A 20,174-nucleotide genomic window follows, 5' to 3' on the forward strand; every position below is an offset into this window, starting at 1 on the left:
TCAAGAGAGAGAGCTAGGTTGTCTTTGGCAAGCAAAAGCCAAATGTCTTCTGTAACAGTTCAAATTGAAACTAAAAACAGTCCAGAAGTCAAGCCTCCTGACCTCCATAAATTTTGGCCTGTCACTTCTTCGTAGACATCTCCTAAAATCCAAAACAACCCCTGGTGGGTGATTTATCTGCAGACAGGTGCCTTCCAATAAGATCTTGTTTACAAGCCCAATCCAGGAATCTTCTGATGACTTAAAAAAAAAAAATAGTTCAGCATCTCTTCAAAATTCCAGATTAATCAGTGTCCATAATACAACTATAAGTCCTTAAAACATATTTTACAAAAAAATAGAAGTACTATCATAACACGGCTACTTGAATCTGTTAATTAACCATTCACTTTTTCGTTGTTCCCATTGGAACAATTAGCCATTTATCCAGTTATTTAATATCGGAGAATATCTGTTTAACCATAGTTTCACAGTATAAGTAGAATGTTCCAAAGAATTGGGAAAATTTAAACTTGTGACCTGACTCAATTTATGGTTTGAAGTCACTTTACAAGCCCAAACCTCCACATTTATGGAATTTAAGATGTATATAATTCAAGTTAATGTTCCTCCAAGAATATTCCTGTGATACTGTTGAATTACTTTGACCAGATTATATGATGTCCCTTTCCTGAGATGAGCTGTTCTTTTCCTACAGACGGATCATAATCTGGAGTTGGAATCCCTGCGCCTGAGCCTGAACAACATGCACAGGGCTCAACTTGAACTCATGCAGTCTAACCTGCAGCGTGAGAAGGAGGAATCGCTTGCAGAGCTGCGAGAGGTGCTGAATGATAAACGACGCCAGGAGGTGGCAGTGCTGCAGAACCGGCAGCACATTGAATTGGAGTGCATTAGGAAACAAAACCAGCAACAGATGGAGCAATTTGTGGAGAAGCACCGACAGGAAATGGGTAGAGTATCTTGTAGGGTGTGGTGTCCTCAGATTCAGTTTTCTGGAATTGTAAATTAAATGCCATGGTGGAAATTTCATGCAAATACTGCATTTGTAGAAAATGGCTATCTCTAGTTTTGTGCAGGGAAGGTCATGTCTTACCAACTTAATAGAATTCTTTGAGGAAGTGACAAAGTTGATTGATGAGGGAAGGGCTGTCGATGTCATATACATGGACTTCAGTAAGGCGTTTGATAAGGTTCCCCATGGCAGGCTGATGGAGAAAGTGAAGGCGCATGGGGTCCAAGGTGTACTAGCTAGATGGTTAAAGAACTGGCTGGGCAACAGGAGACAGAGAGTAGCAGTGGAAGGGAGTTTCTCAAAATGGAGACGTGTGACCAGTGGTGTTCCACAGGGATCCGTGCTGGGACCACTGTTGTTTGTGATATACATTAATGATTTGGAGGAAAGTATAGGTGGACTGATTAGCAAGTTTGCAGACGACACTAAGATTGGTGGAGTAGCAGATAGTGAAGGGGACTGTCAGAGAATACAGCAGAATATAGATAGATTGGAGAGTTGGGCAGAGCAATGGGAGATGGAGTTCAATCAGGGCAAATGCGAGGTGATGCATTTTGGAAGATCCAATTCAAGAGTGAACTATACAGTAAATGGAAAAGTCCTGGGGAAAATTGATGTCCAGAGAGATTTGGGTGTTCAGGTCCACTGTTCCCTGAAGGTGGCAACGCAGGTCAATAGAGTGGTCAAGAAGGCATACGGCATGCTTTCCTTCATCGGACGGGGTATTGAGTACAAGAGTTGGCAGGTCATGTTACAGTTGTATAGGACTTTGGTTCTGCCACATTTGGAATACTGCGTGCAGTTCTGGTCGCCACATTACCAAAAGGATGTGGATGCTTTGGAGAGGGTGCAGAGGAGGTTCACCAGGATGTTGCCTGGTATGGAGGGCGCTAGCTATGAAGAGAGGTTGAGTAGATTAGGATTATTTTCATTAGAAAGACGGAGGTTGAGGGGGGACCTGATTGAGGTGTACAAAATCATGAGAGGTATAGACAGGGTGGATAGCAAGAGGCTTTTTCCCAGAGTGGGGGATTCAATTACTAGAGGACACGAGTTCAAAGTGAAAGGGGAAAAGTTTAGGGGGGATATGCGTGGAAAGTTCTTTACGCAGAGGGTGGTGGGTGCCTGGAACGCGTTGCCAGCGGAGGTGGTAGATGCGGGCACGATGGCGTCTTTTAAGATGTATCTCGACAGATACATGAATGGGCAGGAAGAAAAGAGATACAGACCCTTAGAAAATAGGCGACATCTTTAGATAGAGGATCTGGATCGGCGCAGGCTTGGAGGGCCGAAGGGCCTGTTCCTGTGCTGTAATTTTCTTTGTTCTTTGTTCTACATACTATATGTATGAGGAAAGAATGTCCTAATTTAATGTTTAATTCTACATTTATTTCCTTAGCTAACCTAAATAAAACAATAAGTTTGTGCCTTGGGATAAATTGATACATCCTTCATTTTCAGACTGTATGCCGTGTATTTTGCAATATGTATTACATCATGCATCAATTTAATCCGTCAAATGAGTAAAGGTTATCAACTCCTCCGCTCTATGTTGCCAGATGACTTACCTGACATACGCTCCTACACATTGGGATGACTGAAGCCATTGCCTCTGGCCCCCACCACAAACTCTGGTCCCTAGCCCCTGTCTTGGACTGAACCAGACTGTTTGCAACCTTGGCATTCTATTTGACATTGATCTGAATTTCCCATCTCTGATGAAAGATCACAGACCTGAAACGTTAATTCTATTTCTCTCTCCACAAATGCTGCCTGATCTGCTGAGTATTTCCAGCACTTTCTGTTTTTATGTCTGCATCAATGCCTGCCAAAGGCTTTACATTCTGTGCAGAATGCAGTAGTCCATTTGTGATTGCTGATGATCAGTTGTTTTCATAAAATCTATGGTACTTAAATGTGATGGATGCCAGAGCTTCCAAATTTATGTTGAAATACACCTGTAAGGAATTGCTACTCCATTTTGTTCTGGATAATGTGAAGATGTAGACAAGTGCAGTTAGCGCAAGAAATCCAGCTCAAAGCTAGTGCATTTCACAGTGCAGTGAAATTGCAGTACCTTGTGTTATTGTTTAAGTTGAATAAGAAAATTCTGTTTGCTTAGAACAAAATTGCAACCATTCTCCACTTTGATTCTAGACATTCTCTTATCCCACTGTGGGATCAGGTTCCCAAAATTTGGAGGTAGTCAGAGTTTGATGTTTGCAATCCATGGATGGCAAGTAAAAAAGAAAAAAAAACCTCTCATCTTTCACAACCTCAGGACATCTCAAAGCACTTCACAAGCACTGAAGTACTTGAAGTGAATTCACTGTTGTAATTACAAAATATGGCAGCCAATTTAGGGCACAGCAAGGTCCCACAAACAGTGATGTGATGATGTCCAGTTAATCCATTTTAGTGACGTTGGTTGAGGGTTAGACATTGGACAGGACATAGTTGAGAATTCCACTGCTCTTTACCAAATAATCTTCGGATGTTTTGCGTCCACCTGAGAGGCCAGACAGGGCCTCTGTTTAACATCTTATTCGAAGAGACGGCACCTCCAACAGTGCAGTTCTCCTTCAGTACTGCACTGATGTGTCAGCCTGGATTAAGTCTCTTGAGTGAGACTTCAGCCAACAGCTTGCTGACTCAGAGGTGAGAGTGTTACCCCTAAGTCACAACTGATGCATTAAACCATGTTATAGAATTGAAGGGAGAAAAGGAAAGCCAAAGCAGGTCAACTGACATTCCATGACCATACTTTTGTTTCCAGAGGATTTAAGGAAGGCATTGGAAGAAGAAGCTGCTCTTTTGAAGGCCACACTGGTAGCAGAGGAAACAAAGAAACTGCAAGTATGAAAATCATTTTGTTTATTTAAATTTTAGGCAAGTTTTGTTCTTTGGCAACTAATTAACATCTATCTCAACAATACACTGAAGCAGAAGTCTTTAGACCACCACCTGAAGTTTGATCAGAGTTGGACAGATTTCAACTGGGAATTGCTAGATGAAAAAAAGCAAAAGTCCATAACCATTCTGGTAGTTGGGTAATACAACAACAGTGGAATTCTTGACTACTCATGGGAACTGTGGGCCCAGTCATCTGTTTCTTAGTCGCGTGCTACACTTACCATTAGAATCGTAGAGTGATACAGCATAGAAGGAGGCCATTTGGAGATTGTGCCTGTGTGAACTCTTTGAAAGAGCTATCCAATTGGTCGCATTCTCTTTTGCCCTGCAAATGTTTCTTTTTTTAAGTAACTATCCAATTCCTTGTTGAAAGTTACTAATTAATTTATTACTGCACCCTTTTAGGCAGTGCATTCCAGATCATAACTCGCTTGGTTGAAAAAAAATCACTTATCTCCCGACCAGCAGTTTTGCCAGTTATTTTTAATCCGTGACCTCTGATTACTGACCCTCCTGCCAGTGGAAACATCTTTATTAAATCTCCTGATAATCTTACCTACTCTCAGGAGAATAATTCCAGCTTCTCTCGTCTCCACATAACTGAATTCCCTCATTCCTGTTATCATTCTAATAAATCTTCTCTGCACCTTCTCCAAGACCTTGATATCTTTTCTGAAATGTGGTACCCAGAATTGGACACATCATACTAGTTGAGGTATAACCAGTGATTTATAAAGATTTCCTATCACTTCCATGCTTCTGTACTCTAGTCCTCTATAAAACATTGGATCCTGTACTTCAAAAAAAAAAATTATCAAATTATTCTGGCACCTTCAATGGGCTGTGTATGTGAACTTCTAGGACTCTCAATTCCTGCCGCCCCTTTAAAATTGTACCATTCCGTTTATACTGCCTTTCCTCATTTTCCCTTCCAAAATGCTTCACATCACTCTTCTCTGCAATAAATTTCATCTGCTACATTACTGCCTATTTCACCATTCTGTCAATATCCTACTGAAGTCTGCTACTTTCCTACTCACTGTTCACTACATTTCCAAGGTTTGTGTCATCTGTAGAAGTTATTCCCTCTGGTAATGGGGAATGAACCAGAGCAGATAAGAGGGCTAGTGTAAGAAAGGGGGTTTCCTTTTCATGGGATACTGGCACCAGTTCTTGGACAGGAAGGCAATCTATTGATGAGATGTGCTCCAGCTGAACAGGGGTGGCACCCATGCCCTAATGGAAAGGGTAAATAGGAAGGTGGCAAAGGCTTTAAACTAGTAATTTGGGGAGAGGGATCTAGAACAAACATAATCAGCCAAAAGCTAAACAAAACAGGGAAGGAGAGCTGAGGAAAGAATAAAGTAAGGGAGGACGTCGATGTTAAGGGAATAAATGGAGTTATAGAAAAGGATAGTTAAAAATAAAGTGAGAGGAAATCCTATTAAAAAAGACTTAAAATGTCTGTACAGCAATGCACATAGTGCCCGTAATAAAACGGGAGCTGGCGGCAATCATGCGTTGGGAGGAACCAGACAGGTAGGGATTACTGAGGCATGGCTACAGAAAAATCAGAACTGGGAATTAAACATTGCAGGGTAGAACGTAGTTTGATAAGATAGAGAGGGAAAAAGGGAAAGTGGAGTAGCTGTACTTATTAAGGATAACATAAATGGCAGTAGAAAAAAAAATGCAAGACAGAAATAGAATCTATATGGATAGAGATCTTCTTCTTTGGCCTCCTTGTCTCGAGAGACAATGGGTAAACGCCTAGAGGTGGACAGTGGTTTGTGGAGCAGCGCTTGGGGTGGCTATAAAAGCCAATTCCAGAGTGACAGACTCTTCCACAGGCGCTGCAGATAAAATTGGTTGTCGGGGCTGTTACACAGTTGGCTCTCTCCTTGCACTTTTGTCTTTTTTCCTACCAACTGCTAAGTCTCTATGACTCGCCACTGTTTAGCCCCGCCTTTATGGCTGTCCGCCAGCTCTGGCGATCACTGGCAACTGACTCCCACGACTTGTGGTCAATGTTGCAGGACTTCATGTCGCGTTTGCAGACGTCTTTAAAGCGGAGACATGGACAGCCGGTGGGTCTAATACCAGTAACGAGCTTGCTGTACAATGCGTCCTTGGGGATCCTGCCATCTTCCATGCGGCTCACATGGCCAAGCCATCTGAAGTTCCGCTGCCTCAGGGCGTATATGCTGGGGATGTTGGCTGTCTTGAGGACTTCTGCATTGGAGATGCGGTCCTGCCACCTGATGCCAAGGATTCTCCGGAGGCAGCGAAGATGGAATGAGTTGAGACGTCGCTCTTGTCCATGCCTCGCTGCCGTAGAGCAGGGTACTGAGGACACAGGCTTGAAACAGTCGGACTTTAGTGTTCTGTGTCAGTGCACCATTTCCCCACACCCTCTTGGCCAGTCTGGACATAGCAGCGGACGCCTTTCCCATGCACTTCTTGATTTCTGCATCGAGAGATAGGTTACTGGTGTTAGTTGAGCCTAGGTAGGTGAACTCTTGAGCCACTTCCAGAGCATGGTTGCCGATATTGATGGATGGAGCATTTCTGATGTCCTGTCCCATGATGTTCGTTTTCTTGAGGCTGATGGTTAGGCCAAATTCGTTGGAGGCAGCAGCAATCCTGTCGATGAGTCTCTGCAGACACTCTTCTGTGTGGGTTGTTACTGCAGCATCGTCAGCAAAGAGGAGTTCCCTGATGAGGACTTTCCGTACTTTGGTCTTCGCTCTAAGACGGATAGAGATAAAAGATAATAAAGAATCCATCACACTAATAGGGATATTCTACAGACCACGTAATAGTGGAAGGGAGGTGGAGGAAGGAATATGCAGACAAATTAGGGAATTGAATAAAACACAGAATAATAATCATGGGGGATTTCAACTACCCAGATATTAATTGGACAGAAGAGGTAGGTAAAGGGGATAAGGGGATGGAATTCCTACAGTGTGTACAGGACTCCTTTCTAACCCAATATGTAAAAAAGCCCAACAAGGGAAAATTCACTATTGGATTTGTAATGGGGAATGAAACCGAGCAGAGAAGAGAAGTAAAAGTAGGGGAAAATCTAGGCAATAGTGACCGTAATATATTATGCTTTAAGGTGATAATAGAGGGCATAAGTATGACGGAATCCAGCTTAATAGATTGGAGAAAAGCTGATTTTGAGGGGCTGAGAATAGAACTAGGGAAAATAAAATGGACAACAATATTGGTCAACAACAATGGGAAACATTTAAAACGGTATTCAACAGAGTGCAGGAAAAATATATTCTGCTAAAAGGAAAGAACAGTAGTGGGATTCCATAGATGAATGAAGACACGAGGGAACAATTGAGTGTTAGGAAAGAGGCATGCATTAAGTATAAAGACAGCGGAGGAGTGTATGATGAGAGAGGGTATGAAGAAATTCGGAGAGAATTTAAAAAAAATTAGGAAGGCAAAGTGGAGCGATGAAATTAAATTATCAAGGAACGTAAAACAAAATAGTAAAATATTTTACAGTGCATCAATTTAAAAAAAAAAAAGGCTGGGATGGGACTAGGGCTATTAAGGGATAGACAGGATAATGCCACAGGTAACGATAGAGAGATGGCAGAAATATTAAATTATTTCACTTCTATATTTACCAGGGAGCTAGACATTGAATGATGAGATGAGTAATGAGTGAAGTGCATTTAAATATTTAAAAAAGGGATGTGTAGAGTAAACTAATGAAACTCAGAGGATAAAGCCCCTGGTCCAGATGGATTGCATCCACACATTCTAAGAGAATCTAGGGAAGTGATAGCGGCATTACTATACATATTTAATAATTCATCAGGAAAAGGTGTAGCGCCAGAGGACTGGCAGATAGTTCAAGAAATTCCTATAAGTAGGAAGGGGGACAGAATGTGCACAGGGAATTATAGACCAGTGTTAGGAAAAATAATGGAATCTCTACTAAAGGAGAGAATAGAAGACCATCGAGAAAAGAAAATATAATGAATAGCCAGCATGGATTTCAAAAGTGAAAATCTTGCTTGACCATTCTTATTGAATTTTATGAGGTGGGAACAGAGAAAGGAGAGTGGTAATGTTGTAGATGTAATTTATCTGAATTTTCAAAAGGCCTTCAATAAGGTTTCCCATAATACACAAATGAATAAGGTCAGAGAATGTGGAGTCAGGTGACAAGTGGCAGAATGGATTTCCAGCTAGTTTCAAGACAGAAAGTAGAGAGTGTGAGTAAAGAGTAATTATTCAGAGTGGCAGAAGGTGGGAAGTGGTGTTCCACAAGAACCACTAAATGCTGGGACTGCTGCTGTTCATAATTTACATTAATGATTTGGGCCTTGGTATCAAAAACACTATTTCTAAATTTGTGATGACACCAGGTTGGGGGGGGCGGATAGTCGATACTGAGAAGGACTGCAACAAATTATAGGAGGATTTTAATAAACTTGCAGAGCGGACAAATAATTGGCAAATGAAGTTCAACACAGATAACTGTGAGGTGGTACATTTTGGTAAGAAGAATAAGGAGGTCACTTATTACTTGGAATGTGCAAGTGTAGGGGGGTAGAGGTAGAGGTACAAAGGGATCTCTTCGAATACACCAATCATTAGCATTATATTAGCAATACACCGATTAGCAAGGCTACAAAAATAAGGCATTCATGGGATATGGGCGTCACTAGCTAGGCCATCATTTATTGCCCATCCCTAATTGTGCTTGAGAAGGTGGTGGTGAGCTGCCTTCTTGAACCGCTGCAGTCCATGTGTGGTAGGTGCACCAACAGTGCTATTAGGAATGGAGTTCCAGGATTTTGACCCAGCGACAGTGAAGGAACAGCAACATAGTTCCAAGTCAGGATGGTGTGTGGCTTGGCGGGGAACTTACAGGTGGTGGTATTCCCCTGCATCCACTGCCGTTGTCCTTCTAGTTGGTAGAGGTCGCGGGTTTGGAAGGTGCTGTTTATGGAGCCTTGGTGTGTTGCTGCAGTGCATTTTGTAGATGGTACACACTGCTGCCACTGTGCGTCGGCGGTGAAGGGAGTGAATGTTTGTGAATGGGGTGCCAATCAAGTGAGCTGCTTTGTCCTGGATCGTGTTGAGCTTCTTGAGTGTTGTTGGAGTTGCACACATCCAGGCAAGTGGAGAGTATTCCATCACACTCCTGACTTGTGCCTTTGTAGATGGTGGACAGGCTTTGGGGAGTCAGGAGGTGAGTTACTTGCTGCAGGATTGCTAGCCTTTGAGCTGCTCTTGTAGCCACGGTATTTATATGGCTACTCCAGTTCAGTTTCTGTTCAATAGTAACCCCCAAGTTGTTGATAGTGGGGGATTCAGCGATGGTAATGCCATTGAATGTCAAGGGGAGATGGTTAAATTCTTTTTTGAGATGGTCATTGCCTGGATATTGTTCAGGTCTTGCTGCATTTGTACACTGACTGCTTCAGTATCTGAGGAATCGCAAATGGTGCTGAACATTGCGCAATCATCAGCGAACATCCCCACTTCTGACCTTATTATTGAAGGAAGGTCATTGATGAAGCAGCTGAAGATGGTTGGGACTAGGACACTATCCTGAGGAACTCTTGCAGTGATATCCTGGAGCTCAGATGATTGACCTCCAACAACCACAACCATAATCCTTTGTGCTAGGTATGACTCCAACCAGCGGAGAGATTTCCCCCTGATTCCCATTGACTCCAGTTTTGCTAGGGCTCCTTGATGCCATACTCAGTCAAATGCTGCCTTGATGTCGAGGGCAGTCACTCACGCCACACCTCTTGAGTTCAGCTCTTTTGTCCATGTTTGAACCAAGGCTGTAATGAGGTCAGGAGTTGAGTGACCTTGGCTAAACCCAAACTGAGCGTCATTGAGCAGGTTATTACAGGTTATTTGTAGAGGGCTAGAATTGAAAAGTAGGACAGTTATGCGAAACCAGTATCTCGCCTTAGTTAGAGCATGCTTAGAGTACTGCATGCAGTTGTGGTGGCCATATTATAAAAAGGATATAGAGGTATTGGAGAGGATGCAAGGGAGATTTACAAGGATGATACCAGAAGTGCTTGGGTGTACGTATCAGGAAAGGATGAACAGGCTGCGTCTCTTTTCTCTTGGGAAAAACGAAGGCGGAGGGGATGACCGAATGGAGGATTTTACAATTACAAAAGGTTTGGATACAGAGAGAATGTTTCCCCTTATGGGAAGGGTATAACTAGAAGCGATCGATATGTGTTAGTTACCAAGAAATCCAATAGGGAATTCAGAAGAAACTTCTTTATCCAAACGGTGGTGAGAATGTGGAACTTGCTACAACAGGAAGTGGTTGTAGTGAATAATATAAATGCATTTATGGGGAAGCCAGACAAGCATATGAGCGAGAAGGGAATAGAGGGTTACAATGATAGATTTAGATGAGGAAGGATGAGAGGAGGTGCAAGTGGAGCGTAAACGCTGGCATGGACTGGTTAAGCCTATTTCTATGCCATATATCCTATGTAAAAGAATTAAATAATGCCTTTGCTACCTTTTTCCTAAATTCTTTTAAAATGAACAGGTGCAATAGGGGTTTTATCCTATCTGATTTTGTTTAGTTTATTATTTCTCCTCTTTTTATATTAAATGTGGTTATATTATTTCTAATCTCATTTTCTGATGTCATGTGTACTTGTTCCGTCTCCCTGCTGAATACTGAAGCAAAATAATTATTTAGTATTTCTGCCATTTTGCAATTGCTACCTGGATTTTATCCTGACTGTTCCTTTATGGTCCTATTTCCATCTCGCCTTTCCTTTTTTTATCTGTGTCTGAGGAATAGTTTGCCATTTATTTAATGTTCCTTGATAATTTAATTTCATAATTCCGCTGCATCTTCCTAACTAAGGGTAAGGAAAGGAATGTACACTAAGTACATTCCAAAAGGAATTGGGTTGTAATCTTCAATGGATCTTTATTCAACTTAATTAGCCTGCTTTTGGGATTATTGCTATTGATTTTGATGAAAAATAGCTTTACTTGTGCAAAATATAACAATGTGTCTTTGTTTCTAAATTTATGTACTTAACCCCTCACTGCATGAATTGTGGTTAAACTGGAGGGTTATTTTTAATGATGCAATGTGCCTATTGCCTGGTCCACATGGTTATTACCATTCCAGGATTTGTCAGTGTCATCTGCTTGATAATGCTACTGAAAACTTTTAGGAAACAGAGCAATGCAGCTTCTGTAGCTGTAATTGTACTATAAGGACTGCAGCTGCTCTTATCTCTGTAACATTACTCGACTCAGCTTATCTGCTGCTGCAACCTTCATCCATACTTTTGCCTTTGTCTGCTGGCTGGCCTTTCATCTTCCACCCTATACATACTAACTCTCATACAAAACTCTGCTGCCTGTATCTTAACTTACTCAAAGTCTTGTTCATCTGTCACCCCTGTGCTTGTCTGACCTACCCTGGCTCCTGATCTGACAATGCCTCAATTTTAAAATCCTCATCCTTGTTTTCAGATCCCTCACCTCTCCCTATTTCTCTAACCTCCTCCAGCCCAACAACCCTTTGGGATCTCTGCATTTCTCCAATTCTGGCCTCTTACACATCCCTGATTTTACTTGCTTGGTGGTGGCTGTGCTTTCAGCCGCCTGGGCCCCAAGCTCTCGAATTCCCACCCTAAACCTTTCCGCATCTCTATCTGTCTCTTCTTTTAAGATGTTCCTTTAAAACCTATCATCTTTACCAAGCTTTTGCTCATCTCTCCTGATCTCCTTCTGTGACTTGGTATCAAAAATGTTTTAATTAATATTGCACTTGTTAACCTTGGAATGTTTTCATTCATTAAATACCACCATACAAATGCAAGTTGTTGTGTATTGAAGTAGAAGATCTGCCATAATCTCATTGAATGGTGGAGCTGAATGGCCTACTCCTACTCCTGTTTCATATGTACTTATGGTGTAATGGTGACCATCAACAGCAACCTGTTCTACTCCAACAGAACATGCAAAAGGAGTGGGAGGAAGAATGCAGGCAGCGCATTGAGAAGCAGGAACAGGCTATGTCTGCAGAGCATCAAGCCGAGCTGGAAGAATGGGGCAGGAAGGTGGAGAAGCTGCAGAATGAACTCGAAGCAATCCATAATGAAGGAGAGGAACATCAAGCGTGTGAGAAAAGTAAGAACAAATCATGCTGATAGATGAGGGTGGATGAGAGGAGGCTGAAGTAGAGCATAAACACTGGCATGGACTGTTCGGGCAGAATAGCCTGTTTCTGTGCTGTATATTCTATGTGCAAGTCAAGGTCATTATAAGCAGTGGACCTAGTACTGACTTGTTGTATAACAGTACAGCATAGAGGCAGGCCGTTTGACCGAAGAAGTCTGCGCCAGCTCTTGCGAAGAGCAATGCGGTTAGACCCACTCCCTCGCACTTCCCCCATAATCTCAGAAATGTTTTCTTCAAGTATTTATCCAATTCTCTTTTGAAGGCTACTATTGAATCTGTATCCACCACCCTAGAAGGAAGTGCATTCCAAATCCTAACGACACCTTACTTTAAAAATGTTTCTCCTCATGTCACCTCTGGTTCTCTTGCTGTCTGTGTGATCAAAATGCTGCCCTTTGATTATCAACCCTTCAAACATTGGAAACAGTTGCTCTTTATTTACTCTATCTAAACTGTTCATAATTTTAAGCAGCTCTATCAAATCTCCTCTTGGCTTTCCCTGCTCCAAGGAGAACAACCCCAGCTGCTCCAATATCTCCTCGCAATTGTAGTCCGTTATCCCTGGAATCATCCCAGTAAATCCCTCCTGAACCTTCTCCAAAACCTTCACATCCTTCTTGAAGCCCAGAGTCAGTCACAGTGCTCCAGCTGGAGCTGAACTCTTGTTTTATATAGGTTTAGAATAATTTCTTGACTTTTGTACTCTATGACTCAAATTATAAAGCCCAGCCTCCCAAATGCTTTATTAACTGCTTTGTTAACCTGTCCTGGCACCTTCAAAAATTTGTGCACAGATACTCTCAGGTCTGTCGTTTCTTGCATCCCCTTTAAAATTGTCCCATTTAGCTTATATTGTCTCTCCTCATTTTTCCTACCAAAATGTTTCACTTTTCTGTATTGAATTGCTTCTGTCATGTGTCAACAAAGAACAGTACAGCACAGGAACAGGCCATTCGGCCCTCCAAGCCTGCCTAAACTAAAACCTCCTGCACTTCCGGGGTCCGTATCCCTCTATTCCCATCCTATTCATGTATTTGTCAAGATGCCTCTTAAACGTCTCAATGGTACCTGCTTCCACCACCTCCCCCGGCAACAAGTTCCAGGCACTCACCACCCTCTGTGTAAAGAACCTGCCTCGCACATCCCCTCTAAACTTTGCCCCTCTCACCTTAAACCTATGTCCCCTAGTTTAGTTTAGTTTAGTTTAGAGATACACAACTGAAACAGGCCCTTCGGCCCACCGTGTCTGTGCCAACCATCAACCACCCATTTATACTAATCCTACACTAATTCCATATTCCAACCACATCCCCACCTGTCTCTATATTTCCCTACCACCTACCTATGCTAGGGGCAATTTATAATGGCCAATTAACCTATCAACCTGCAAGTCTTTTGGCATGTGGGAGGAAACCGGAGCATCCGGAGGAAACCCACGCAGACACAGGGAGAACTTGCAAACTCCACACAGGCAGTACCCAGAATTGAACCCGGGTCGCTGGAGCTGTGAGGCTGCGGTGCTAACCACTGCGCCACTGTGCCGCCCACAGTAGTAACTGACTCTTCCACCCTGGGAAAAACCTTCTGACTATCCACTCTGTCCATGCCGCTTATAACTTTGTAAACCTCTATCATGTCGCCCCTCCACCTCCGTCGTTCCAGTGAAAACAATCCGAATTTATCCAACCTCTCCTCATAGCTAATGCCCTCCAGACCAGGCAACATCCTGGTAAACCTCCTCTGTACCCTCTCCAAAGCCTCCACGTCCTTCTGGTAGTGTGGCGACCAGAATTGCACGCAATATTCTAAGTGTGGCCTAACTAAAGTTTTGTACAGCTGCAGCATGACTTGCCAATTTTTGTACTCTATGCCCTGACCGATGAAGGCAAGCATGCCATATGCCTTCTTGACTAACTTATCCACCTGCGTTGCCACTTTCAGTGACCTGTGGACCTGTACGGCCAGATCTCTCTGCCTGTCAATACTCCTAAGTGTTCTGCCATTTACTGTATACCTCCCACCTGCATTAGACCTTCCAAAATGCATTACCTTACATTTGTCCGGATTAAACTCCATCTGCCATTTCTCCGCCCAAGTCTCCAACCGATCTGTATCCTCTGACAATCCTCATCACTGTCCGCAACTCCACCAACCTTTGTGTCGTCCGCAAACTTACTAATCAGACCAGCTACATTTTCCTCCAAATCATTTATATATACTACAAACAGCAAAGGTCCCAGCACTGATCCCTGTGGAACACCACTAGTCACATCCCTCCATTCAGAAAATCACCCTTCCACTGCTACCCTCTGTCTTCTATGACCGAGCCAGTTCTGTATCCATCTTGCCAGCTCCCCTCTGATCCCATGTGACTTCACCTTTTGTATCAGTCTGCCATGAGGGACCATGTCAAAGGCTTTACTGAAGTCCATATAGATAACATCCACTGCCCTTCCTTCATCAATCATCTTTGTCACTTCCTCAAAAAACTCAATCAAATTAGGGAGACACGACCTCCCCTTCACAAAACCATGCTGCCTCTCGCTAATAAGTCCATTTGTTTCCAAATGGTAGTAAATCCTTTCATTCTACCTGCTGTCTATGCCCTCTTGAAGCTATTACTATCTTCCTCCCTGTTTACTGTACTTCCAAATTATGTGTCATCTGCAAACTTTGAAATTATACTCCCAAGTCTAAACAGTAGTGATCCTAGTACTGAACTCTGGGGAAACACCACTATTTACCTTTCTCCAGTCTGAAAAACACCCATTCTCAACAACTCTCTGTTTTCTATCCCTTCGCCAATTTCGTATCCGTGCTACTACTGCCACTTTTTTTCATCTCGTGCTTCAATTTTGCTAGCAAGCGTAATATGTGGTGCTTTGTCAGATGCCTTTTGGAAGTCCATATGCACAACATCAACTGCACATTCCTAATTCACCCTCTCTGGTATTTCATCAAAAACTCAAATCACGTTGAACATAGTTTGCCCTTAACAAATCCATGCTGGCTCTCATGCTTGTCCAAGTGGCTGTTAATTTTCACCTGGATTGTTGTTTCTGAAAGTTCTCCCAATACCGTTAATTTGGTTGGCCTGTAATTGTCAGGTATATATTTTTTTTGAACAAGGATGTTAGATTTGCAATTATCTAGTCCTTTGGCATCACTCTTATATCTGAAGAGAATTGGAAGATTGTGACTAGCTTTTCCCACAATTTCTACCCTTACTTCCTTCAAGAACCTAGGATGCACCCATCTGGAACGGGTGACTTATCCACCTTAAGTACTGGTAGCCTTTCTAGCCCCTCTTTATCTGTTTTATCCAGTTTCTTGGCAACCTTCTTGTCTACCATAGCTTTGGCGAAGTCCTCTTCTTTGGTAAACACTTTGGCAAAGTACTCATTTAGTACCTTAGCCATGCCTTCTGCTTCCAACAATAGATCTCCATTTTGGCTCCCTTTAGTGTTGTTCTGGCCATAGAAGGCTTTTGAATTTTCTTTTATTGTTAGCTGCCAATCTGTTCTCTCACTTTCTCTTTGCCCCTCTTGTTTTCTTTTTCACTTCTCTAATTTTCATATTCAGCCTGATTCTCCCTTGTATTATCAAGCTGGCGTATGTCATATTCCCCCGCCCCCCCCCCCCCCCCCCCCCTTTTTCTGCTTCATCCTGCTCTCTAATTCCTTCATCGAGCAGGCTCTGGCATTGGTTACCCTCTCTTTCCCCCCTTTTGGGAATGTACCAAGCTACACCCAAATCGTCTTTTGAAAGATTGCCCATGACTGTATTATAATTCTGCATGTCAGTCTTGCACTCCAATTTATCTGGGCCAGATCCCTCCTCAATTAGCCCTGTGCCAGTTAAGAATCTTTATTCTAGATTTCTCCTTGTCTACCATAACTAATCTAAATCTTACAATAGTATGATCAGTATTCCTGAGGTTCTCACTGACTGTGACATCCTCCACTTGACCCACTGCATTCCCCAGGACTAGACCAAGCAATGCCTCCTTCCTCATTGGATGGGAAACAAACTGATCAAGACAATTCTCGTGAACACACTTCAGAAATGCTTCCCATTCTCTGCTCTCAACACAATCACTGTCCCATTGAACATTAAAGTTTCCCATTATAGTTCTTGTACCTGTCAGTAATTTCTTGGCAAATCTGCTCCTCCATCTCTCTCCCACTTTTCGGCAGCCTATAAAATATATTAAGTAGCATAATTGCTCCTTTTATTGTTTCTCAACTCCAACCAAATAGATTCTGTCTTTGAACGCTCTCTTTCTGCTACCAAAGCAGGCAAGTTATGCTGAAACTTTGTAAAGCTTTGGTTAGGTCACAACTAGAGTATTGTGTCCAGTTCTGGTCATCACATTTTAGGAACGGTCATAGAGTTATACAGCACAGAAACAGGCCCTTCGGCCCATCGTGTCTGTGCCGGCCATCCCCCACCCAAATATTCTAATCCCATATTCCGGCACTTGGCCTGTAGCCTTGTATGCTATGGCGTTTCAAGTGCTCATCTAAATACTTCTTAAATGTTATGAGAGTTCCTGCCTCCACCACCTCTTCAGGCAGTGTGTTCCAGATTCCAACCACCTGCTGGGTGAAATAATTTTTCCTCAAATCCCCTCTAAACCTCCTACCCCTAACCTAAAACTATGCCCCCTGGTTCTTGACCCCTCTGCTAAGGGATAAAATTTCTTCCTATCTAACCTATCAATGCCCCACATAATTTTGTATACCTCAATCATGTTCCCCCCCCCTCAGCCATCTCTGCTCCAAGGAAAACAACCCTAGCCTTTTCAGTCTCTCTTCATAGCTGAAATGCTCCAGCCCAGGCAACATCCTGGTGAATCTCCTCTGCACCCTCTCCAGTGCAATCACATCCTTCTAATGGTGTGGTGACCAGAACTGTACACGGTACACCAGCTGTGGCCTAATTAGCGTTTTATACAGCTCCATCATAACCTCCCTGCTCTTATATTCTATGCCTCGGCTAATAAAGGCAAGTATCCCATATGCCTTCCTAACCACCTTATCTACCTGTGCTGCTATTTTCAGTGATCTATGGACAAGTACACCAAGGTCCCTCTGACCCTCTGTACTTCCTAGGGTCCTACCATCCATTGTATATTCCCTTGCCTTGTTAGTCCTCCCAAAATGCATCACCTCACACTTCTCAGGATTAAATTCCATTTGCCACAGCTCCGCCCATCTTACCAGCCCATCTAGATCGTCCTGTAAGCTAAGGCTTTCCTCCTCACTATTTACAACACCACCAATTTTCATGTCATCTGTGTACTTACTGATCATACCTCCTATATTCACGTCTAAATCATTAATGTACACTACAAACAGCAAGGGTCCCACCACTGATCCCTGTGGTACACCACTGGTCACAGGCTTTCAATCGCAAACGGTGAAGGTTCTTGAGAGGATGCAGAGGAGATTTACCAGAATGGTTCCAGGGATGAGGGAATTTAGCTACAGGGTTCGGTTGGAGAATCTTGGGTTGTTCTCCTTGGAGCAAAGTAGATTGAGGGGAGATCTAATAAAGGTGCACAAGACTATGACAGTTTTAGATGAGGTAGGCAAAGAAAAGCTGTTCCCATTAACTGATGATACAAGGACAAGGGAACACAGATTTAATGTTTTCTACAAGAGCGGCACAGTGGCGCAGTGGTTAGCACCGCAGCCTCACGGCTCCAGCGACCCGGGTTCAATTCTGGGTACTGCCTGTGTGGAGTTTGCAAGTTCTCCCTGTGTCTGCGTGGGTTTCCTCCGGATGCTCCGGTTTCCTCCCATATGCCAAAGACTTGCAGGTTGATAGGTAAATTGGCCATTATAAATTGCCACTAGTATAGGTAGGTGGTAGGGAAATATAGGGACAGGTGGGGATGTGGTAGGAATATGGAATTGGTGTAGGATTAGTAGAGATGGGTGGTTGATGGTCGGCACAGACTCGGTGGGTCGAAGGGCCTGTGTCAGTGCTGTATCTCTAAACTAAACTAAACTAAACTATATAGAGTGGGGGAGGTGAAGAAGAACTTTTTTTTATTATACATTGAGTGGTAATGATCTGGAACTCGCTGCCTATGAAGGTGGTGGAAGTGGAGATGGTCAATAACTTCAAAAGGAAAGTGGATAGGCACTTGCAACCTGCAGGGATAGAGCGGGGGGAGTAGGACAGACTGGATTGCTTTACAGAGAGCTTGCATGGACTCTATGGGCTGAATAGCCTCCTGTGCTGTGATGACTCGCTCTCAAATCTTCAAAAGTAATAATTTGTAGCTGCTTGGCAAATAACAGAGCCAAGATATTTGGTGCTTTTGGCTGGTTTTATTATAGTTTTCCTATGCAGCACCTGTTGGTTGGTGGGCATGGTGACAATCTTAACAAATTGTAATTTAAAGTTATTCTGCCTTGCTTCTTAGTTAGACCGAGGGATAGTCTATAAGCCCAAAGGTAGTTATGTCAGCATTTTTGTTTAGATCTGAGACTATTTTGAAAGAAGGCAATTCAACCATTGGCACAAAGAGTGTATACATAATTAGCTCCTCTTGTGGAAAAACGCAAAACTTTTCTTATCACATTGCTAAAAGGATGTCAAAGTTCCCTACTGATAAATGAGAGGAGATTTTTTTTTTGGATGGCATCTCAATTGCTCGTGGAATGAGTGTGTGATATGGTTGTACATCAGAAAAATTTTCAGTGGTTCTGCCTTCTTGAATAATATCTTGAGTGTTTGTTATTCAAAATACCAAAAGATAAATTTCAAAATCCTGTTTTATGCATATTAGGATGGATAATTGACCAGCCTCAAGCAAACATAGTTTTCTTACAGCCTCTATAAGAAAATGTAGAATTAATTCAATTCAAATATTTTTTTGCTGCATTGATTGATTCTGTTTAAAACTGATTTGTAGTTAAAAAAGGAATCTCTTGTGCCTTCTAAGCTCCAAATATTCATTCCCATGATTTCTTCTTTCTCCCTCCCTTCTTCCATCCTTTTGTTGAACTCCGGCACATTGTCTCCTCCTCTTAATTCATTTTCCTAGGACCTCCAGAACTTTGTATCTGCTTTCCCCCAGTCTTCCCTTTCTCAGACTGTCCACAATATGCAAGCTTTTACTCTAGAAGCTTGGCATTAACTAGCCACATCTGTTTGATTTTAGCTTTTCTTGTCTTCTCTTTTCAACCTAGTTTCTGTTCTGCCAGATGAGCCTTGATCATTTACCTTATTTTCTCATAAAAGATTGGACCAAAGCAGTGGAATATTTTACCAAACGCTGCTTTTTTCAGTCCTGTTCAGAGTGTAGAATTGTCATCTGTGACATGCAACTGGAATTTACGCTTAGAAGGCTTTTCCTACTGTTTGCTTCTTGCATCTATTAACTTGTATGTTGTCTCCTTTGAATAAAAGTCCTATATGACTGGTTACAGTGAGCAGGCTGAGTAGGCCAACTCTACTATTTTTCTTGCTGAGTAGAAATGGGCTTTCTCGTGCCTTCTACTTGCTGTACTGCTCTTTGTTAATTTTGTTCTCATCCAGTTAATGATGTCTCAAGAATAGAACTCATTCCATTTTGGCTACCCAGCATTGTCATCAAGCATTCGTAGGCAGTACGGTTAGGTCATGAATAAATCTCGCTATACTCCAACAAGGTGCCTAGCTCCAACTTTTACTGCACCAATGTGATTTATTTTTTCATTTCCCAACAACATGTGTATCTGTAAAAATGTTAAAATAGCAAAATGCAATTTCTTTAATCATGCCATGTTATAGATGAACGTCAGAACTTGGAGAACCTCCACCAGTCCAACTTGACCAAACTTCAGGAACAGATTCAAGTTGAATTTCAACAGAAGCAGGAGCTGATGAGGGAACTTGATAAAAAAGAGAAGGATCATTGTGCAGAGGTCAGTAGAATTTATTAGTGGTTGGAAATCTCGTTTTAACTCTCGTGTACATTTTGTGACACCTCCTTTTCTACATGCGTCTGAACTCTTTCAGA

General features: G+C 42.5%; 1 protein-coding gene across 6 annotated transcripts in view; it reads left to right on the forward strand.

The window, feature by feature from the left end:
* The window catches only part of pcnt (pericentrin), a 402,447-nt gene that overhangs the window by 130,543 nt on the left and 251,730 nt on the right, over positions 1-20,174 (forward strand). For all 6 annotated transcript variants that reach the window (XM_068036205.1, XM_068036207.1, XM_068036208.1 and 3 more), the window contains 4 exons: positions 698-953; positions 3,792-3,871; positions 11,932-12,106; positions 19,946-20,079. In XM_068036205.1, coding sequence (XP_067892306.1) covers positions 698-953; positions 3,792-3,871; positions 11,932-12,106; positions 19,946-20,079 — 645 coding nt within the window. The remainder of the gene's footprint in view (positions 1-697; positions 954-3,791; positions 3,872-11,931; positions 12,107-19,945; positions 20,080-20,174) is intronic.

Source organism: Heterodontus francisci, chromosome 7 (assembly GCF_036365525.1).
Source record: "Heterodontus francisci isolate sHetFra1 chromosome 7, sHetFra1.hap1, whole genome shotgun sequence".
Lineage (NCBI taxonomy): Eukaryota > Metazoa > Chordata > Chondrichthyes > Heterodontiformes > Heterodontidae > Heterodontus > Heterodontus francisci.